The sequence below is a fragment of the Orcinus orca genome, chromosome 3 (genome assembly GCF_937001465.1).
Source record: "Orcinus orca chromosome 3, mOrcOrc1.1, whole genome shotgun sequence".
Taxonomy (NCBI): Eukaryota; Metazoa; Chordata; class Mammalia; order Artiodactyla; family Delphinidae; genus Orcinus; species Orcinus orca.
The window spans coordinates 145,058,088-145,076,938 of record NC_064561.1 but is presented as its reverse complement, the minus strand read 5'-3'; the positions used below and the strand labels follow the sequence as shown (position 1 = coordinate 145,076,938).

The following is an 18,851-nucleotide window of genomic DNA, read 5'->3' as shown; positions in this document are numbered from 1 at the left end:
TATATATGTATATATACATATATACATATATATATATACTTTGCCTCCTACTTTTGAGCAATATAACAAAGTTTTAAAAAAATGAGACATTAAGGCAAGCTAAGTCTAATAGCCCTTTGTGACCCACAGCAAAATAAAATATAGGTAGACTTCATTGTATGTGTTGTGTTCTTAAGCCTTGCATAAAAATCACATTTTTAAAAGTCTAGGCACGCTCACTCTTTGAAAGAACATTATAGCTGACTCACCATGCCGATAATTACTTTCCAATCTAAATAATCACAACCTAATTAAATTAATTTTTTTCACATGTTGGAATTTCACTAAGCGAAGAATGTCTGTTAGATTTTATAGGTGATACCGTAATGCAGTATAAACAATCATATTTTTTAAAAAGCACTAAACTTTCACTCTTTAAATTTCAACAATCTAAATAAATGTTTCAAGTAAGACATATATTTGAAGATTTTATGATTATTCTTTTACATTTATTTCTAATTTATTTTTTGTTACACACAAGTGTGTTTTCAATTTAAAAATTTTAGTTCTGAACTCCAATTGTACAATTAAGAAAAAGAGAATGGTTTTTCACTCTTTTTGTATTACTTGTACATTAAATAACTGGACAATCCTTTTTTCACAGTTTTGAGATGTCATTGGTTCAATCTCAGGGTCCAGTCTTAGCCAGCTACCATATGCATTCAGTCCATCGATGCCTTAGAAGAAGGAGCCTGAATAAAAAGTTGTACTTTTATTAACAGATTCTTTTCAGTGAATTTTATTAACTCACATATAGTTTCTTCTCAGTGAAATTTATGAGCCAGTAACACGTTGCTAGTACTAAGGTTGTTTTTGCTAGTATGTACAACAGATAGTTTCATGGGTCAGGAAATCAAGGAAGTAGTATATGCAGTTATATGAATGATTTTCAATTTCCTAATTTTCATTGGAGTTATTAAACATATAAACAATCAAATAAGTAAAAAAAGAAGTGGCACAAACTCATTGTCCCCAGAGAAGCAGTGGAAGTATCTGATAGTAACCATGCTTCACACACTTGGACATGTATATGGCCTTCAATAGCCAACACTGAAGCCATCCAGAAAAATTGTCTCATTAAATGATATAGGAGAATCAATATGGAATCTCTTAGTGCCTGGAATTGGATATTGACAGTTAGAGTTACTAGGTAAATTGAAAATAATTTATTTTATATTATATACTACCTCTTTGCTCTTCTGGCCCTGAAAAGTACTTGTTGTGCCTACAAACAAAAATAACCTTAAAACTGGCAATGTCTTACTGTCTCACTGAGAAGAAATTATTTATTAATTAATAAAGTTCATTGAAAAGTTTTCATTAACAAAAACACAACATTCCCTCAGATTCTTACACATCTAAAGACTTCATATGTCATATATCTGGGTAAACACTTAAATAGGGTGCAACCCTACTCTGTTTTGAATTGCAATACGCCTTTTCGTATGCAGCTCTCCATGCTGTGTAGTCACAGAAAGTAATGAGTTCAGCTCCCAGGACACCAGGGCAGCTGGAGAACAGAGTTCTGTGCTCATGTTGCTTGCACAAACATACAAGCTGTGTTTCCCACAGTGGGATCCAGGGACCCCTAAGGTTCTGCAGCTTTTTTATCCTGTAAAACACAGAGCCAGAAGACGATGCTTGTAGGGTAGAGGCACTGGGTTCTGAGAATGTTTAAGAATTTCAGGAGAAGGCACAGTCTGAGAGGAGCTGGCAAAGAAGGCAATTATTTGTGGTGGGAAGATTTTGGGGAAAAAACAGATGTCTGTAGATATTATAAAAATTTATAAGGATTTTTAACAAAGGATGTTTGGGAAACTCTCCATTGGAGTTTAATATTCTGGGCAGCACTTATGGAAGGAGACAAATTCTTACAGCCAGAATGACCTTTATACTAAAAACTTCATTTCTCTGTTTAGTCCATCCTGTTCCATTTAACAAACTTGTATTAAACACCTACTGTGTGCCAAGAATTAGACCTCCTTGCCTCTTTCCTACCAGTCATATACAGATATGCACATATACACACACTCACTTTGAAGTTCAAATACCGTTCGTAGTAACTGGAGGCCCACAGGACGTTAGTACTGAAAGTCAAAACAATTCCCTCACTACAGCAAGCTGAAGTTAAAAAGCAGCTTCCCAGGATGAAACGTGGAAAATGCTTGATCATCGAGGTGTTTATTTGGATTGGCATTTCTGGGCTTGCTCATGGAGGTTGATATCTTGCTGACATATTACATCATTTCTGTTGAAAGGACTTTGAATGGTGAGATTGATTGAGCCAGATTTTCTTCTTACATAACTGTATAGGGAAGCTCCACTTGTTTGAAGGAGACAGTGAGTTAGGTATGGTGTTTTTTCCAGAAAATATAGATTTTCTGTATTTGAGATTATGACGTCATTTCCAAACATTTGTGTTGATTCTATACTCTGTGCTCAAGGCTTTAATATTGTCTTATTTTCATTCTATTTTTACTTCCTGTGTCTTCACCACTGGAGTTCTTTGGCTCTCAAGATTGCAATGCTATAAAAGTAATCATCTCAGATTTCAACTAGAATTATATAGTGCTGTCACTTTTGTGGACAAATTCACTTATACTCTTGATCAAATTTTATCTTTTAAGGCAACATGTACACAAAATTGAGTTCCAACTCACTTAAACTAATTAAGATTTCAGATCCACAGTATGAATACTTTAAAGATGTTTTGTTATATATTTCAAGGTGAGGAAGGGCCTTCCATCTTTTACCAACTTTTATCATTAAAATGTTTTTCTTCCAACTGCTGGAGTGCCTCAAAGTTGAATATATTTTATTTTAATTTAAGGAGTAAAAAAATTAAATTTGGAGTAATAAAATACCTAATGTATCACAGAATTAGTTATAGTGAGTATATATGATTTGGGGAGTTTATATCCATTCGAGCAGTGGTGGATGAACTCTTTGCATCTGAAGGCTTTGGTACAACAAGAGATAAGGATGTACCAGCGCTCAGGTTTGGGGAGTACAGAGGAGTCTGCTGCCCTGCAACACAAAGCTTGCATTCCTAGGTGTGCTCTCTCATTCTCAGGTGGCTGAAGACGGTCACTCAGTGTGGCCTAAATGTATTAGAAGAGTCACTGCAGGCTCATCCTGTTCTTAGAATAGACTTAAAATGTTTGAAGTCAGTTAGAGGGGAGTAGATTGTCATGGAGTGAGAGAAGCCTCAACTCGCCGTTGGCTCAGAGCCTGGGTGACATCAGCAATATGCATCACCACTTGGGGGACTGAGATGAAAATCCAAGGGATCTAACTGAGAGGACAGGATCACCTGCCCTCCTCCTCAGCTAGCCCTTCCACTTGGAAGGCCTGACACCCTCATCTTAGATTTTCTTTACAAATGTCATTGCAGCTAGGTTTAGAAACAGGAAATTTGCTACTGAAATGAGTCAATGAACCCACTGTCCTACCCCCAATAATATAACACATCTGTATCACTTTTCAATATACAAATTGGTCATCAGAATGGAGGGAAATCCACTTCTAAAAGAAAACTCAAATGCCAGATGGTAAACTGACTCTTTGGATTCTACCTATGAAAGCAGTTAACTCACTTATGGAGCATTCTTTATTGCCACATGAATAATTTGTATATCTCACAGCAGCCAATACCTGGAAGATATTTATAAGCTTCTTTTAAATATGATAAACTGGGGTTCACTTGCCATTTTTTTTCTCAGCTAGGCTATAAGATCTGTGAAAACAGGAGCACCATCTTTTTATGTCTGTATCTCCAGGGCCTAACATATATCCAGCCCAAAATAAAGACTTGATTAAAATTTGTGGAGTAGTTTAATAAATATGAATAATTGAATAAATAATATAAGTGAAAGTGTTAGGTTTATGCCCAGGCTCATATATCTCTAAAGATCACCATCTTTCTATACTGTCAAGGAGTTTGTTCTAAAAACCATTAATTAACTATAATAACACAATTACTATGATTTCCTATCTCATTAGTGTATCATCATTTCACTCTTTATATTAAAAATAATAAAATAATGTTAATTGCATGATTTCTATTATGTCTAGATTGGATAAACATGTGTAGGAAGTTGTTGAAAGAAAGCAATAGCATTTTAACATACATTCCTAGTCACCAATTATTTGATACCCTTGGGCTTGGAGTTTAAAATATTCAGAATTCCATTGGCTATTAAATACTCCAGTCTGGATATTACCAGGTCAAAATTTCTGGACCACCCTATGAAAGACAGCCTTTTTTCATTAAGAAGCAAACAATCAAACAGGCTTCAGTGACTTTTTTTGGAACTCAGAGGATGTGTGAAGGAGGGGGATCCTCCTTCCACAAGAAAGTCAATGCCCACTAGAGATGCCCAGACTTGTCCCCCTTCATTCAGCTTTTCCTGCCAATCTTACACTCAAATGCTTCAAAGCTACAAGATGATTCAGAGCTCTCACGGGCCATTTGAGGATTTTATTGAGCTGGGTTGTTATTTTTTTATTTTTATTAATCTTACTAACTTAATAGCACTCTGGTCATAGTGAGTCTATGATTTGACCTCAGAAGACCAATGTTGATGTCTTATCTCTGCCACTAGCACAGCCTGATCTTGGACAAATCACTTAACCCCTCTAAGCTACAGTTTCCAGCATACAAAAAGACAGTAATGACTGCTATCCTCCTAGCCTCTGCAGTTTGCTGACTAGCTAAAAACCTTTGTTTATATGAAAATATTTGTAAGCAGAAAACATTGCACAACAAATAGGTTGTAGGTTACTTCTCCGCCTCTTTCTCTCTCTCATTTAGTTGTCTTACATATCATATTCCATCCTAGAGTAAAGAAATTGCACAAAATGATCTCTTTCACAAGAGCTATCCTTCAATACCAACAACCTCATCATCCTCTTCAGCTTTTAGCCCTTAGATATATAACTCATATAACCATATTTGAAGGGGAGCAAGCCTTTCCACTTCTTTTCTACCTAAACATATGTGTTTTAGCTGAAGTCCCAGTACAGCTTTATCTAGCTGGGTAGCCATGACTTATCTCCTTATGACAACCTTCCCCTCACTCCCAGCATCCTCCCAGCCATTGCCACTGTGGAAGAGCCTCCTCCCCAAATTACTTCTCAGAAGATGGAATTACATGGACACATAGTAGCCTCTCTTCTAAACTCATCCCCATGTCACCTTCTACTAAATCTTCCCAGTTTTAGTGCTAAGATATAAAAATGGGATTAATGTAAATGATTTGGGAGTCCTGAAGAAATGTAGGCAAATTTCTCTATCATCTTAAGCCTCCTTCTCCTATTCTGTCCAATGGTAATAATAATGGTATTTGATTGTAGGCTTGTTAGCAAATTAAATGAGATGGAGCATGTGAGGTGTAACACATAGTAAGTATACTATATAGATGTTAATATTATTAAAGGAAAAACTCTCTCTTTTGCTGGTACATATGAAATCAGGATTTACTTTTTTTTTTTTACATCATTATTGGAGTATAATTGCTTTACAATGGTGTGTTAGTTTCTGCTTTATAACAAAGTGAATCAGTTATACATACACATATGTTCCCATATCACCTCCATCTTGCATCTCCCTCCCTCCGACCCTCCCTATCCCACCCATCCAGGTGGTCACAAAGCACCGAGCTGATCTCCCTGTGCTATGCAGCTGCTTCCCACTAGCTATCTATTTTATGTTTGGTAGTGTATATGTGTCCATGCCACTCTCTCACTTTGTCACAGCTTACACTTTCCCCTCCCTATATCCTCAAGTCCATTCTCTAGTAGGTCTGTGTCTTTATTCCTGTCTTACCCCTGGGTTCTTCATGACATTTGTTTTTCTTAGATTCTATATATATGTGTTACCATATGGTATTTATCTTTCTCTTTCTGACTTACTTCACTCTGTATGAGAGACTCTAGGTCCATCCACCTCACTACAAATAACTCAATTTGATTTACTTTTATGGCTGAGTAATATTCCATTGTATATATGTGCCACATCTTCTTTATCCATTCATGCGATGATGGACATTTAGGTTGTTTCCAACTCCTGGCTGTTGTAAGTAGAGCTGCAGTGAACATTTTGGTATATAACTCTTTTTGAATTATGGTTTTCTCAGGGTATATGCCCAGTAGTGGGATTGCTGGGTCATATGGTAGTTCTATTTGTAGTTTTTTAAGGAACCTCCATACTGTTCTCCAGAGTGGCTGTACCAATTCATATTCCCACCAGCAGTGCAAGAGTGTTCCCTTTTCTCCACACCCTCTCCAGCATTTATTGTTTGTTGATTTTTTCTTGATGGCCATTCTGACCGGTGTGAGATGATATCCCATTGTAGTTTTGATTTGCATTTCTCTAATGATTAATGATGTTGAGCATTCTCTCATGTGTTTGTTGGCAATCTGCATATCTTCTTTGGAGAAATGTCTATTTAGGTCTTCTGGCCATTTTTTGATTGGGTTGTTTGTTTTTTTGTTATTGAGCTGCATGAGCTGCTTATAAATTTTGGAGATTAATCCTTTGTCAGTTGCTTCATTGTAAATATTTTCTCCCATTCTGAGGGTTGTCTTTTGGTCTTGTTTATGGTTTCCTTTGCTGTGCAAAAGCTTTGTAGTTTCATTAGGTCCCCTTTGGGTTTTTTTTGTTTTGTTTTGTTTTGATTTGTTTTGCTGTACGCAGTCCTCTCACTATTGTGGCCTCTCCCGTTGCGGAGCACAGGCTCCGAACGCACAGGCTCAGCGGCTATGGTCATGGGCCCAGCCGCTCCATGGGGTGTGGGATATTCCCGGACTGGGGCACGAACCCGTGTCCCCTGCATCAGCAGGCAGACTGTCAACCACTGGGCCACCAGAGAAGCCCCCATTTGCTTATTTTTGTTTTTATTTCCATTTCTCTAGGAGGTGGGTCAAAAAGGATCTTGCTGTGATTTATGTCATAGAGTGTTCTGCCTATGTTTTTCTCTAAGAGTTTGATAGTTTCTGGCCTTACATTTAGGTCTTTAATCCATTTTGAGCTTATTTTTGTGTATGGTGTTAGGGAGTGATCTAATCTCATACTTTTATATGTACCTGTCCAGTTTTCCCAGCACCACTTATTGAAGAGGCTGTCCTTTCTCCACTGTACATTCCTGCCTCCTTTATCAAAGATAAGGTGACCATATGTGCTTGGGTTTATCTCTGGGCTTTCTATCCTGTTCCATTGATCTATCTTTCTGTTTTTGTGCCAGTACCATACCGTCTTGATTACTGTAGCTTTGTAGTATAGTCGGAAGTCAGGGAGCCTGATTCCTCCAGCTCAGTTTTTTGTTCTCAAGATTGCTTTGGCTATTTGGAGTCTTTTGTGTTCCCATACAAATTGTGAAAGTTTTTGTTCTAGTTCTGTGAAAAATGCCAGTGGTAGTTTGATAGGGATTGCACTGAATCTGTAGATTGCTTTGGGTAGTAGAGTCATTTTCACAATGTTGATTCTTCCAATCCAACAACATGGTATATCTCTCCATCTCTTTGTGTCATCTTTAATTTCTTTCATCAGTGTCTTATAATTTTCTGCATACAGGTGTTTTTTCTCCTTAGGTAGGTTTATTCCTAGATATTTGATTCTTTTTGTTGCAATGGTAAATGCGAGTGTTTTCTTGATTTCACTTTCAGATTTTTCATCATTAGTGTATAGGAATGCCAGAGATTTCTGTGCATTAATTTTTTTATCCTGCTACTTTACCAAATTCATTGATTAGCTCTAGTTTTCTGGTAGCATCTTTAGGATTCTCTATGTGTAGTATCGTGTCATCTGCAAAGAGTGACAGGTGTACTTCTTCTTTTTTGATTTGGATTTCTTTCATTTCTTTCTCTTCTCTGATTGCTGTGGCTAAAACTTCCAAAACTATGTTGAATAAGAGTGGTGAGAGTGGGCAACCTTGTCTTGTTCCTGATCTTAGTGGAAATGCTTTCAGTTTTTCACCATTGAGGATGATGTTGGCTGTGGGTTTGTCATATATGGCCTTTATTATGTTGAGGAAAGTTCCCACTGTGCCTACTTTCTGCAGGGTTTTTATCATAAATGTGTGCTGAATTTTGTCGAAAGCTTTCTCTGCATCTATTGAGATGATCATATAGTTTTTCTCCTTCAATTTGTTCATATGGTGTATCACATTGATTGATTTGCGTATATTGAACAATCCTTGCATTCCTGGAATAAACCCCACTTGATCATGGTGTATGATCCATTTAATGTGCTGTTGGATTCTGTTTGCTGGTATTTGGTTGAGGATTTTTGCCTCTATGTTCATCAGTGATATTGGCCTGTAGTTTTCTTTCTTTGTGACATCCTGGTCTGATTTTGGTGTCAGAGTGATGGTGGCCTCGTAGAATGAGTTTGGGAGTGTTCCTCCCTCTGTTATATTTTGGAAGGGTTTGAGAAAGATAGGTGTTAGCTCTTCTCTAAATGTTTGATAGAATTCGCCTGGGAAGCCATCTGGTCCTGGGCTTTTGTTTGTTGGAAGATTTTTAATCACAGTTTCGATTTCAGTGCTTGTGATTGGTCTCTTCATATTTTCTGTTTCTTTCTGATTCAGTCTTGCCACGTTGTGCATTTCTAAGAATTTGTCCATTTCTTCCAGGTTTTCCATTTTACTGGCATAGAGTTGCCTGTAGTAATCTCTCATGATCTTTTGTATTTCTGCAGTGACAGTTGTTACTTCTCCTTTTTCATTTCTAATTCTATTGATTTGAGTCTTCTCCCTGTTTTTCTTGATGAGTCTGGCTAATGGTTTATCAATTTTGTTTATCTTCTCAAAGAACCAGCTTTTAGTTTTATTGATCTTTGCTATTGTTTCCTTCATTTCTTTTTCATTTATTTCTCATCTGATCTTTATGATTTCTTTCCTTCTGCTAACTTTGGGATTTTTTTGTTCTTCTTTCTCTAATTGCTTTAGGTGCAAGGTTAGGTTGCTTATTTGAGATGTTTCCTGTTTCTTAAGGTAGGATTGTATTGCTATAAACTTCCCTCTTAGAACTGCTTCTGCTGCATCCCATAGGTTTAGGGTCGTCGTGTCTCCATTGTCATTTGTTTCTAGGTATTTTTTGATTTCCTCTTTGATTTCACTTCGTTATTAAGTAGTGTATTGTTTAGCCTCCATGTGTTTGTATTTTTTACAGATCTTTTCCTGTAATTGATATCTAGTGTCATAGCGTTGTGGTCAGAAAAGATACTTGATACAATTTCAATTTTCTTAAATTTACCAGGGCTTGATTTGTGACCCAAGATATGATCTATCCTGGAGAATGTTCCATGAGCACTTGAGAAAAATGTGTATTCTGTTGTTTTTGGATGGAATGTCCTATAAATATCAATTAAGTCCATCTTGTTTAATGTATCATTTAAAGCTTATGTTTCCTTATTTATTTTCATTTTGGATGATCTGTCCATTGGTGAAAATGGGGTGTTAAAGTCCCCTACTATGAATGTGTTACTGTCTATTTCCCCTTTTATGGCTGTTAGTATTTGCCTTATGTATTGAGGTACTCCTATGTTGGGTGCATAAATATTTACAATTGTTATGTCTTCTTCTTGGATTCATCCCTTGATCATTATGTAGTATCCTTTTTTGTCTCTTCTAATAGTCTTTATTTTAAAGTCTATTTTGCCTGATATGAGAATTGCTACTCCAGCTTTCTTTTGGTTTCTATTTGCATGGAATATCTTTTTCCATCCCCTCACTTTCAGTCTGTATGTGTCTCTAGGTCTGAAGTGGGTCTCTTGTAGACAGCATATATATGGGTCTTGTTTTTGTATCCATTCAGCCAGTCTGTGTCTTTTGGTGGGAGCATTTATTCCATTTACATTTAAGGTAATTATCGATATGTATGTTCCTATTCCCATTTTCTTAATTGTTGTGGGTTTGTTATTGTAGGTCTTTTCTTTCTCTTGTGTTTCTTGCCTAGAGAAGTTCCTTTAGCATTTGTTGTAAAGCTGGTTTGGTGGTGCTGAACTCTGTCAGCTTTTGCTTGTGTGTAAAGGTTTTAATTTCTCCATCAAATCTGAATGAGATCCTTGCTGGGTAGAGTAATCTTGGTTGCAGTTTTTTCTCCTTCATTACTTTAAATATGTCCTGCCTGTCCCTTCTGGCTTGCAGAGTTTCTGCTGAAAGATCAGCTGTTAACCTTATGGGGATTCCCTTATGTGTTATTTGTTGTTTTTCCCTTGCTGCTTTTAATATGTTTCCTTTGTATTTAATTTTTGACAGTTTGATTAATATGTGTCTTGGCGTGTTTATCCTTGGATTTATCCTGTATGGGGCTCTCTGTGCTTCCTGGACTTGATTAAGTATTTCCTTTCCCATATTAGGGAAGTTTTCAACTATAATCTCTTCAAATATTTTCTCAGTCCCTTTCTTTTTCTCTTCTTCTTCTGAAACTCCTATAATTCGAATGTTTGTGCATTTAATGTTGTTCCAGAGGTCTCTGAGACTGTCCTCAGTTCTTTTCATTCTTTTTTCTTTATTCTGCTCTGCAGTAGTTATTTCCACTATTTTATCTTCCAGGTCACTTATCCGTTCTTCTGCCTCAGTTATTCTGCTATTGATCCCTTCTAGAGTATTTTTAGTTTCATTTATTGTGTTGTTCATCATTGCTTGTTTCATCTTCAGTTCTTCTATGTCCTTGTTAAATGTTTCTTGCATTTTCTCTATTCTATTTCCAAGATTTTGGATCATCTTTACTATCATTATTCTGAATTCTTTTTCAGGTAGACTGCCTATTTCCTCTTCATTTGTTAGGTGTGGTGGGTTTTTATCTTGCTCCTTCATCTCTGTGTGTTTTTCTGTCTTCTCATTTTGCTTATCTTACTGTATTTGGGGTCTCCTTTTTACAGGCTGCAAGTTCGTAGTTCCCGCTGTTCTTGGTGTCTGTCCCCAGTGGCTAACGTTGGTTCAGTGGTTTGTGTAGGCTTCCTGGTGGAGGGGACTAGTGCCTGTGTTCTGGTGGATGAGGCTGGATCTTGTGTTTCTGGTGGGCAGGTCCACGTCTGGTGGTGTGTTTGGGGGTGTCTGTGGACTTATTATGATTTTAGGCAGCCTCTCTGCTAATGGGTGGGGTTGTGTTCCTGTCTTGCTAGTTGTTTGGCATAGGGTGTCCAGCACTGTAGCTTGCTGGACGTTGAGTGAAGCTGGGTGCTGGTGTTGAGATGGAGATCTCTGGGAGATTTTTGCCGTTTGATATTATGTGGAGCTGGGACCAGTGTCCTGAAGTTGGCTCTCCCACGTCAGAGGCACAGCACTGAGTGCTGGATGCAGCACCAAGAGCCTTTCATCCACACGGCTCAGAATAAAAGGGAGAAGAAAGAAAGAAAGAAAGAAAGAAAGGAAGAAAGGAAGAAAGGAAGAAAGAAAGAAAGAAAGAGAGAAAGAAAGGGAAAGAAAGAAAGAAGATAAAATAAAGTTATTAAAATAAAAAATAATGTTTAAGAAAAAAAAATTTTTAAAGAAAAAACGGACGGATAGAACCTTAGGACAAATGGTGAAAGCAAAGCTATACAGACAAAATCTCACACAGAAGCATACACATACACACTCACAAAAAGAGGAAATGGGGAAAAAATCGTAAATCTTGCTCTCCAAGTCCACCTCCTCAATTTGGGATGACTCATTGTCTATTCAGGTATTCCACAGATGCAGGGTATATCAAGTTGATTGTGGAGCTTTAATCCGCTGCTTCTGAGGCTGCTGGGAGAGATTTCCCTTTCTCTTCTTTGTTCTCACAGCTCCCAGGGGCTCAGCTTTGGATTTGGCCCCGCCTCTGCGTGTAGGTCGCCTGAGGGCATCTGTTCCCGCTCACACAGGACGGGGTTAAAGGAGCAGCTGCTTCAGGGACTCTGGCTCACTCAGGCTGGGGGGAGGGAGGGGTACGGAGTGTGGGGCGAGCCTGCAGTGGCAGAGGCCGGCGGGACGTTGCACCAGCCTGAGGCGCGCCGTGCGTTCTCCCAGGGAAGTTGTCCCCGCATCCTGGGACCCTGGCAGTGGCGGGCTGCACAGGCTCCCCGGAAGGGAGGTGTGCATAGTGACCTGTGCTCGCACACAGGCTTTGTGGCGGCAGCAGCGGCCTTAGCGTCTCATGACCATCTCTGGGGTCCGTGCTGATCACCGCGGCTCGCACCCGTCTCTGGAGCTCCTTTAAGCAGCGCTCTTAACCCCTCTCCTCGGGCACCAGGAAACAAAGAGGGAAGAAAAAGTCTCTTGCCTTTTCGGCAGGTCCAGACTTTTCCCCGGACTCCCTCCCGGTGGTGCACTAACCCCCTGCAGGCTGTATTCATGCCGCCAACCCCGGGTCTCTCCCTGCGCTCTGACCGAAGGGTGAGCAGACAAGCCTCTCCGGCTGGTGAGTGCCGGTCGGCACCGATCCTCTGTGCTGGAATCTCTCTGCTTTGCCTCCCGCACCCCTGTTGCTGCGCTCTCCTCCGCGGCTCCGAAGCTTCCCCCCTCCGCCACCCGCAGTCTCCGCCTGCAAAGGGGCTTCCTAGTGTGTGGAAACTTTTCCTCCTTCACAGCTCCCTCCCACTGGTGCAGGTCCCATCCCTATTCTTTTGTCTCTGTTTACTCTTTTTTCTTTTGCCCTACTGAGGTACGTGGGGACTTTCTTGCCTTTTGGGAGGTCTGAGGTCTTCTGCCAGCGTTCAGTAGGTGTTCTGTAGGAGTTGTTCCACATGTAGATGTATTTCTGGTGTATAATAGCGAGACATGTATGCAAGCAAAATGTCTATGTACAGATGAATGGACAAAGAAGAAGTGGTACATGTACACAATCGAATATTAGCCATGGAAAAGATGAAACAATGCCTTTTGCAGCACCACTGATGAACCTTTTCTGTTTAATGAAGTCAAATCTCACATGGCACCCATCATCACCAATATAACGTGCCTGCAGTTGGAGGCCTCAGTTTCTTGCCACATGGATCTCTCCTTAGGGCTGCTTGAGTGTCCTCATGACATGGCAGCTGGCTCACCCCAGGATGAGTGATCCGGCCCGCCGTCCCCACGATTGTCGCGGCTTCGGCCGCTGGGGCCCCTCCAGAGCCGGCAGCCTCAGTGAGGCCGCCCTCCCCTCGGGCTCCGGGGAAGTTCCGTGACGGCGGAGGGAAGAGACCCCGAGCTGGGAGTTCCAGCTCTGCGGAAACGCGGGCTCCGTTCTCCAGGATTTACTTTTGACATCTGATTATCGTCTATGTTTCCCAACATTTTCACCCTATGTTGCCCCCTAAAGCCACCTCGGTCTGTTTGCTCTTTTTTTTTTTTTTTAACTTTGATTAAGAATAAGTATGACAAAAAAAAAAAAGAATAAGTATGATTTTGCTTTACTTCTGGTACATAAAGTTCCAAGACAACTTAATGTAACAACATGAACATTGAACTAAAAGTTATGAGAAGCTGCTTTTACTGTGTATGTACTCCTTTAAATCCAAAGAACAAGATGTAAACCTTTTTTAATTTATGTCATCTCCTGTGCTTCAGTCTCCTTGGTGTTTTAACATGAAAGAGGCTGATTTACAATCACTTTGGGCAAATTGCCTGTGGAATTCTGAGGACAGGAAATGAAAAAAAGTGCAGCACACACCCCCGGACATTCCACACAACATGTAGAATAAACAAACAGGCCCCAAATAGGAAACCAAAAGCTCTTGGTCTTACCTTGAGGAGCACCATGAATACCCTTTGGGAAAGCATGTATTAAAGATGATGAAGTTCTGGGAAAACCCTTCAAGAGGGGTGAAGTTGACCCTGATTAAAGGGTCAACTTCCCCCTTATGTCTAAAGTATGGTGAGTAGTTTTAATGTAGGTAAATTCTGTTACCTGCATCAACATTATGAGAGAGGAGTACCATATTACAGACCTGTACTTCGCAGACCTTAACAGGAGTCTGGTTCTCTGGGGAACTTGTTGCGATGTAGATACTGATTCAGGAAATCTGGGGAGGGCCTGAGATTCTGGATCCCGCACAAGCTCCCAGGTGATGCAGTTGCTGCTGGTCTGCAGGCCACAGTTGGTTTTCAGGCACCTTCTTCAACAAAATCATTGGTGGTGGTTTCCTGCTCTTTATCTATAATACAGTGGTTTTCAACTCTGGGTGATTTTAGCCGTAGGGTAAATTGGCAGTGTCTGGAGACATTTTTGATCTTCACAATTCAGGGGGGCTGCTAACATCACATGGCTAGGGCCACAGATGTTGTCAAACGCCCTACAATGCATAGGGTAGCCCCTGGTAACAAAGAATTTCCTGACCCAAAATGTCAATAGTGCCAAAGTTGAGAAATCCTGCTGTAGAAGTACTGTTGTGTGTATCTCTCGTATCAAAAATAATCTGTTGAAAGTGTTCAAAAAAAACTGTGAGGAAAGAGTAGGAACATGTACTATTTAGTTTGGAGTAGAGAGTGAACAGTGTTTAAAACTGTCTTCAAATATATGAAAGGCCATTATGCAGAAGATGGTAACCAGCTGTTCTCCATCATCCTTGAAGAATGAACAGGAAATGTACATAAACGGACTTCTGCTACCCATCCATTCTTTTTTTGCATCTTCCACGCCAGCCAGGCAAATCTCTCCATGATCTTGCAACCATATTTGTCCCGTTCTGTATCTTATTACTTGCAGAGACTCTCCCAAATCCTTGGGACATATTTTCCTCTCACTGCCAAGTTGTATCTCTCCCTCTCCTTAAAAATCTAACTTAAAATTTCCAGCTCCATGAAGTCTTCCTTAACTAAGATGACATAGTTTCCAGTTCACTTCTATCTACCACTGGCCCACTTTCTCCTTCAATGTATTATCTTTCATTCTATGAATATGTTATTGCCCATCTATGTACAAGGAGCTGTGCTAGATTTTGAGGAAGGATAAGGAAGATGAGTAAGAGAGTCCCTGCCTTTAAGAATTTTCCAATCTAGGGGAAAAAAAATCTCACACAGGTAACGACAACATAGATAGTATTTAATAATTATTTCTCTGAGGGATTCTTTTAAAAAATAAAAGAAGAGGGCTTAGTAGTTAAAAGATTATTTCCAGGTGGGGAGATCAAAGGAAGACTTTATAAGTAGGTATACAGAAGTATCTTTTTATGAAGAATAATTTTCTGTAAGTTATGTAAAATTTTGTGCATCAAATAAGCATTTAATATTGTTACCAAAATTTGAAGGTTATTAATTAGAGCATGGAATGAGTTGGAGTCTGAATTTAGACTGTACTTATGGCAGAGTTTACAGTGAATAAGGAAAGAAATTTTTTTCCTGTTTACACGTAGCTGTATATCATGGTTTTAACAGAGGAGAGTGAATTTAATCACCTCTGAATATACCTTATGATGCTGTGTGATTTTATAAGGGCGTACTCTTTGGGAAGAATTTTTAGTTACATCTAGGAGGGGAATACTTTGGAACTTCACAAGTATGCTTTAAAAACCAGTACCAGAGATGGAATTTGGCACCATCCATTTGAGAGAATTTGGCACCATCCAGAACACTTTCAGGAGAGAGTCTCACCTATAAAAGATTTCCATTACCTGAACTACAAAGAAATTGAAGAGATTTAACCCTCAATGAATATGTAGTGTGTGCCATTGAGTAAACTCTTTAGATATATCATCTAATTTAATCTCAACAGATTAGCCTCTCAACCTGTGAGGCTATCACCACCAACAACACTAGAAGGAGACGTCAGTGCTAAGTATAAGCTTCCACCCATTGCTTGATTCAGAGAGGGAAGCAGAGCAAATCTCGAGCCTGCATAAGCCAGCTCTGGGTGGAAACAGTCAGCTTGCCTTCCCTTTCGTAGCAGCAAGGAGAAATCTCGAGGCTTAAATGGTGATGCTTGTATCCTCCGTTGTCAAAACAGGAAAATGAAGCTGTTTACATTTCATAGTGGCCATGGTTTGCTGTAGGGATCACTACTGGAAAATTATCCGTGACTGCATTAGTCATGTGTGAGCATGAGTTTCTGCCAGCTCCTTCCCACACATTCTGAAATCTTTAGTTCTGGGAAGAGTACAGATACTGAATTACTATGGGATTTTGTTTGAATGTTAATACCTATGTTCTTCAAAGTCATTATGTTGATTTCCAGTCAGTAATACAGTTAACATTGCAGACCTTTCTTGTTCCCATTCTTTGAGCGTCATTGCTCTTTTTAATAAGCGCTCAGCTTTGAATGGTAACCTCAAGAATGCCTTCATAATTCAAAACATAGTAGAATCTTAGTTAACTCTATGTAACTGGACTTTGTTTTCCCTCTTAAAGTTCTAGGCTTCTGCATATCATTCAATGTTGATGTGAAAAACTCATTGACTTTCAGCGGCCCAGTGGAGGACATGTTTGGATATACTGTTCAACAATATGAAAATGCAGAAGGAAAATGGTAAGTTAATGGGTTCTGTTGTTGTTGTTCAGTTTTCTTACAAGGTAATGGAAAATATTATTTGGTTACAGTTCGTTTTATGAATGAGACTTAGAATGAATCGTTTATGGTAGGAAATGCAGTCTAATCATTTGGTAATGGAAACTGAAAAAGTGAAAAAGGAAAAATTCCTTGGCAATATTAAAAGACATGGTTAGTGATTCTGTTGAAACCTGGGTTGACCTCAAGGAAGATCCTTATCCAAAATAGTAATTGTTTTGTAAGTATGTTGTTCTGGCAAGAGTTCTTTAATTGTTCTCATTTTAGCATGGCTGAAATTCAGCAGGAGGTATCGGGAGGCAGATGAGATCACTTCCATAACATAATATTGGGCTTATATTTTTGGTGCTTTACTGACCTACTGAGTTTGGTCTATTACTTATAATGAACCTTACTGAATTTCTTTTATACACTTTAAAAACCCTTTAATATTGGTTAAGTTTACTTTAGTATGTTTTTTTAAAGCATATTTAACTTTTGAAAATTATACAAAATTATTAGAGTTCTTTTGTTTTATATTTAACATAATTTTTAGGGAGTCTTTTTTTTTTTAATTGGACCTTGTAGAAAAAGAGAACAGGAGTTAAACTTTGCTTCAGTTTAGTAACTTAAACTAAACAAGCCCACTTTTCTAGTGACTACAGTAATACAAACAAAAATGGATCTATATCTATTTGGAAAACAGTGAGCTATCTCTCTACTATATTTCACAGATGAAAAGATGTGACTTTTCGATATTTCACTTTACCTTCTAGACTTGCTTAATTTGACAATAATCCTCTAAATAGTATCAAAGTAAGAATTTGAGTTCTCACATTTTTCAAGTACAGATATTGTATCCTGGGTATAAACTAAAATTTGTGGAGGTGCTTCACTCTTCTTCTCTCCCTATAAATATCTCAGATAAGACATCTAATAATAGAGTATGGGTTTTTATATCCTCTGTCTTTCAATCATATGCTCTCACTTTACCACCCACCTCCTTTTTTAAGGTTAAATGGATAAAGTCATCCCTCTAGACACCAATTTTATTCTTTTAGGCATTATGTCTGCAATTCAGGGAGTTCTACCTCTGGGAGAATAATGTGAGTGGGCCAACTGGTCAAGCTTCTCTTTGTGCATAAGCTAGAATAAACTGACACTCAGTGCATGTTTTTCTTAAAAAGCTTAACTTTTAGATAAAACACATATTACAGTGAATTTTCACTTATTACTAATAGTTACATAAATTTTAAAGAGGAATAGCAAAACTTAAAGTCTTAAACCACCTACTTAAAATGAACTGTCTTTTTAAAGAATAGTCAAATAACAGTCAGCCCTTCCTATTCACAGGTTTCGCATTCACTAATTAAACCAACTATGGTACCAGAGTTGCGGTGGGCGGACTGTACCAGGCTGTTTTATATAAGGGACTTGAGCATATGCGAAGTTTTGTAGCCACTGGGGGCCTGGAACGGATGCCGAGGGATGACCGTATTGTTAGCAGATTTTATGAAAGTCTGGTTTTCATTCTCTGATAGTGAGGAAAGCCTGTAAGCTTCCTCCCTCATCCAGTCCTGTCTCTGATTTTAGGGCAGTCTGCTATCAGAAGCCCTGAATTATCTGAATGAATCTTAGTAGAGTAAGAAGGCATTCATATTTCCTCTTGGGACTTTAGTGCACCCATACGATTTCTTCAATTCAAGAAGGAGGAAGTGATGCTTGATTCTTAAGCTGAATCTTGAAAGATGACTTACCTTTCAATAACATAAGAGATGTCACTCTAAGCTGGGAAGCTACATAAACAAGGGCATAGACCTGAGGATAAGTGAGAGTGTTGGTAAGCAAACAGATCTGACGTTGGGATGATAGAGGGGAAAGACCTTAAAAGCTAGACAAAGGAGCTTGTACCTAAGTAGAGGGTACTGAGAAGCCATTATAGGTTGTTTTATGAAACTTAGTTTAGGAAATTATGTATAGATTGGATTGGAGAAAGGAGTGCCTGAAATCGGGGAAATCCACAGACAAGCAAGGACAGCAATCTGCTTAAACAATGAGGCCTGGACAAGGAGGGCGAACTGCAATGAAAGAATAGTGTACCCGAGATAAATGTAGGTGAATAATTAAATCTGAGTGGAAGTCTGGGAATGGCAAATGAAGGTATAGGAGGTGTCAAACACATTCCAAAATGTCTACACTGGATTACCGGGAAGTGGGTAGTCATTCAGAGACAAATGTACAGGAAAGGAAAATCAGTTTTATCAGGAAGTTGATGAGTATGGTTTTAAACAGCTTGAGTTCAAGGTAATGTCTAGGTACTTGGAAACTTCAAAATGGAAAACAGAAAGAGGGAGAAGTTAATGTATTAGGGGACATGTTTAGAA

The 18,851-nt window shown here is 38.8% G+C and overlaps 1 protein-coding gene across 2 annotated transcripts in view; it reads left to right on the top strand.

The window, feature by feature from the left end:
* Window positions 1–18,851, top strand: part of ITGA1 (integrin subunit alpha 1) — a 173,441-nt gene that overhangs the window by 48,794 nt on the left and 105,796 nt on the right. For both annotated transcript variants that reach the window (XM_033421156.2, XM_033421157.2), the window contains exon 2: window positions 16,332–16,449. In XM_033421156.2, coding sequence (XP_033277047.2) covers window positions 16,332–16,449 — 118 coding nt within the window. The remainder of the gene's footprint in view (window positions 1–16,331; window positions 16,450–18,851) is intronic.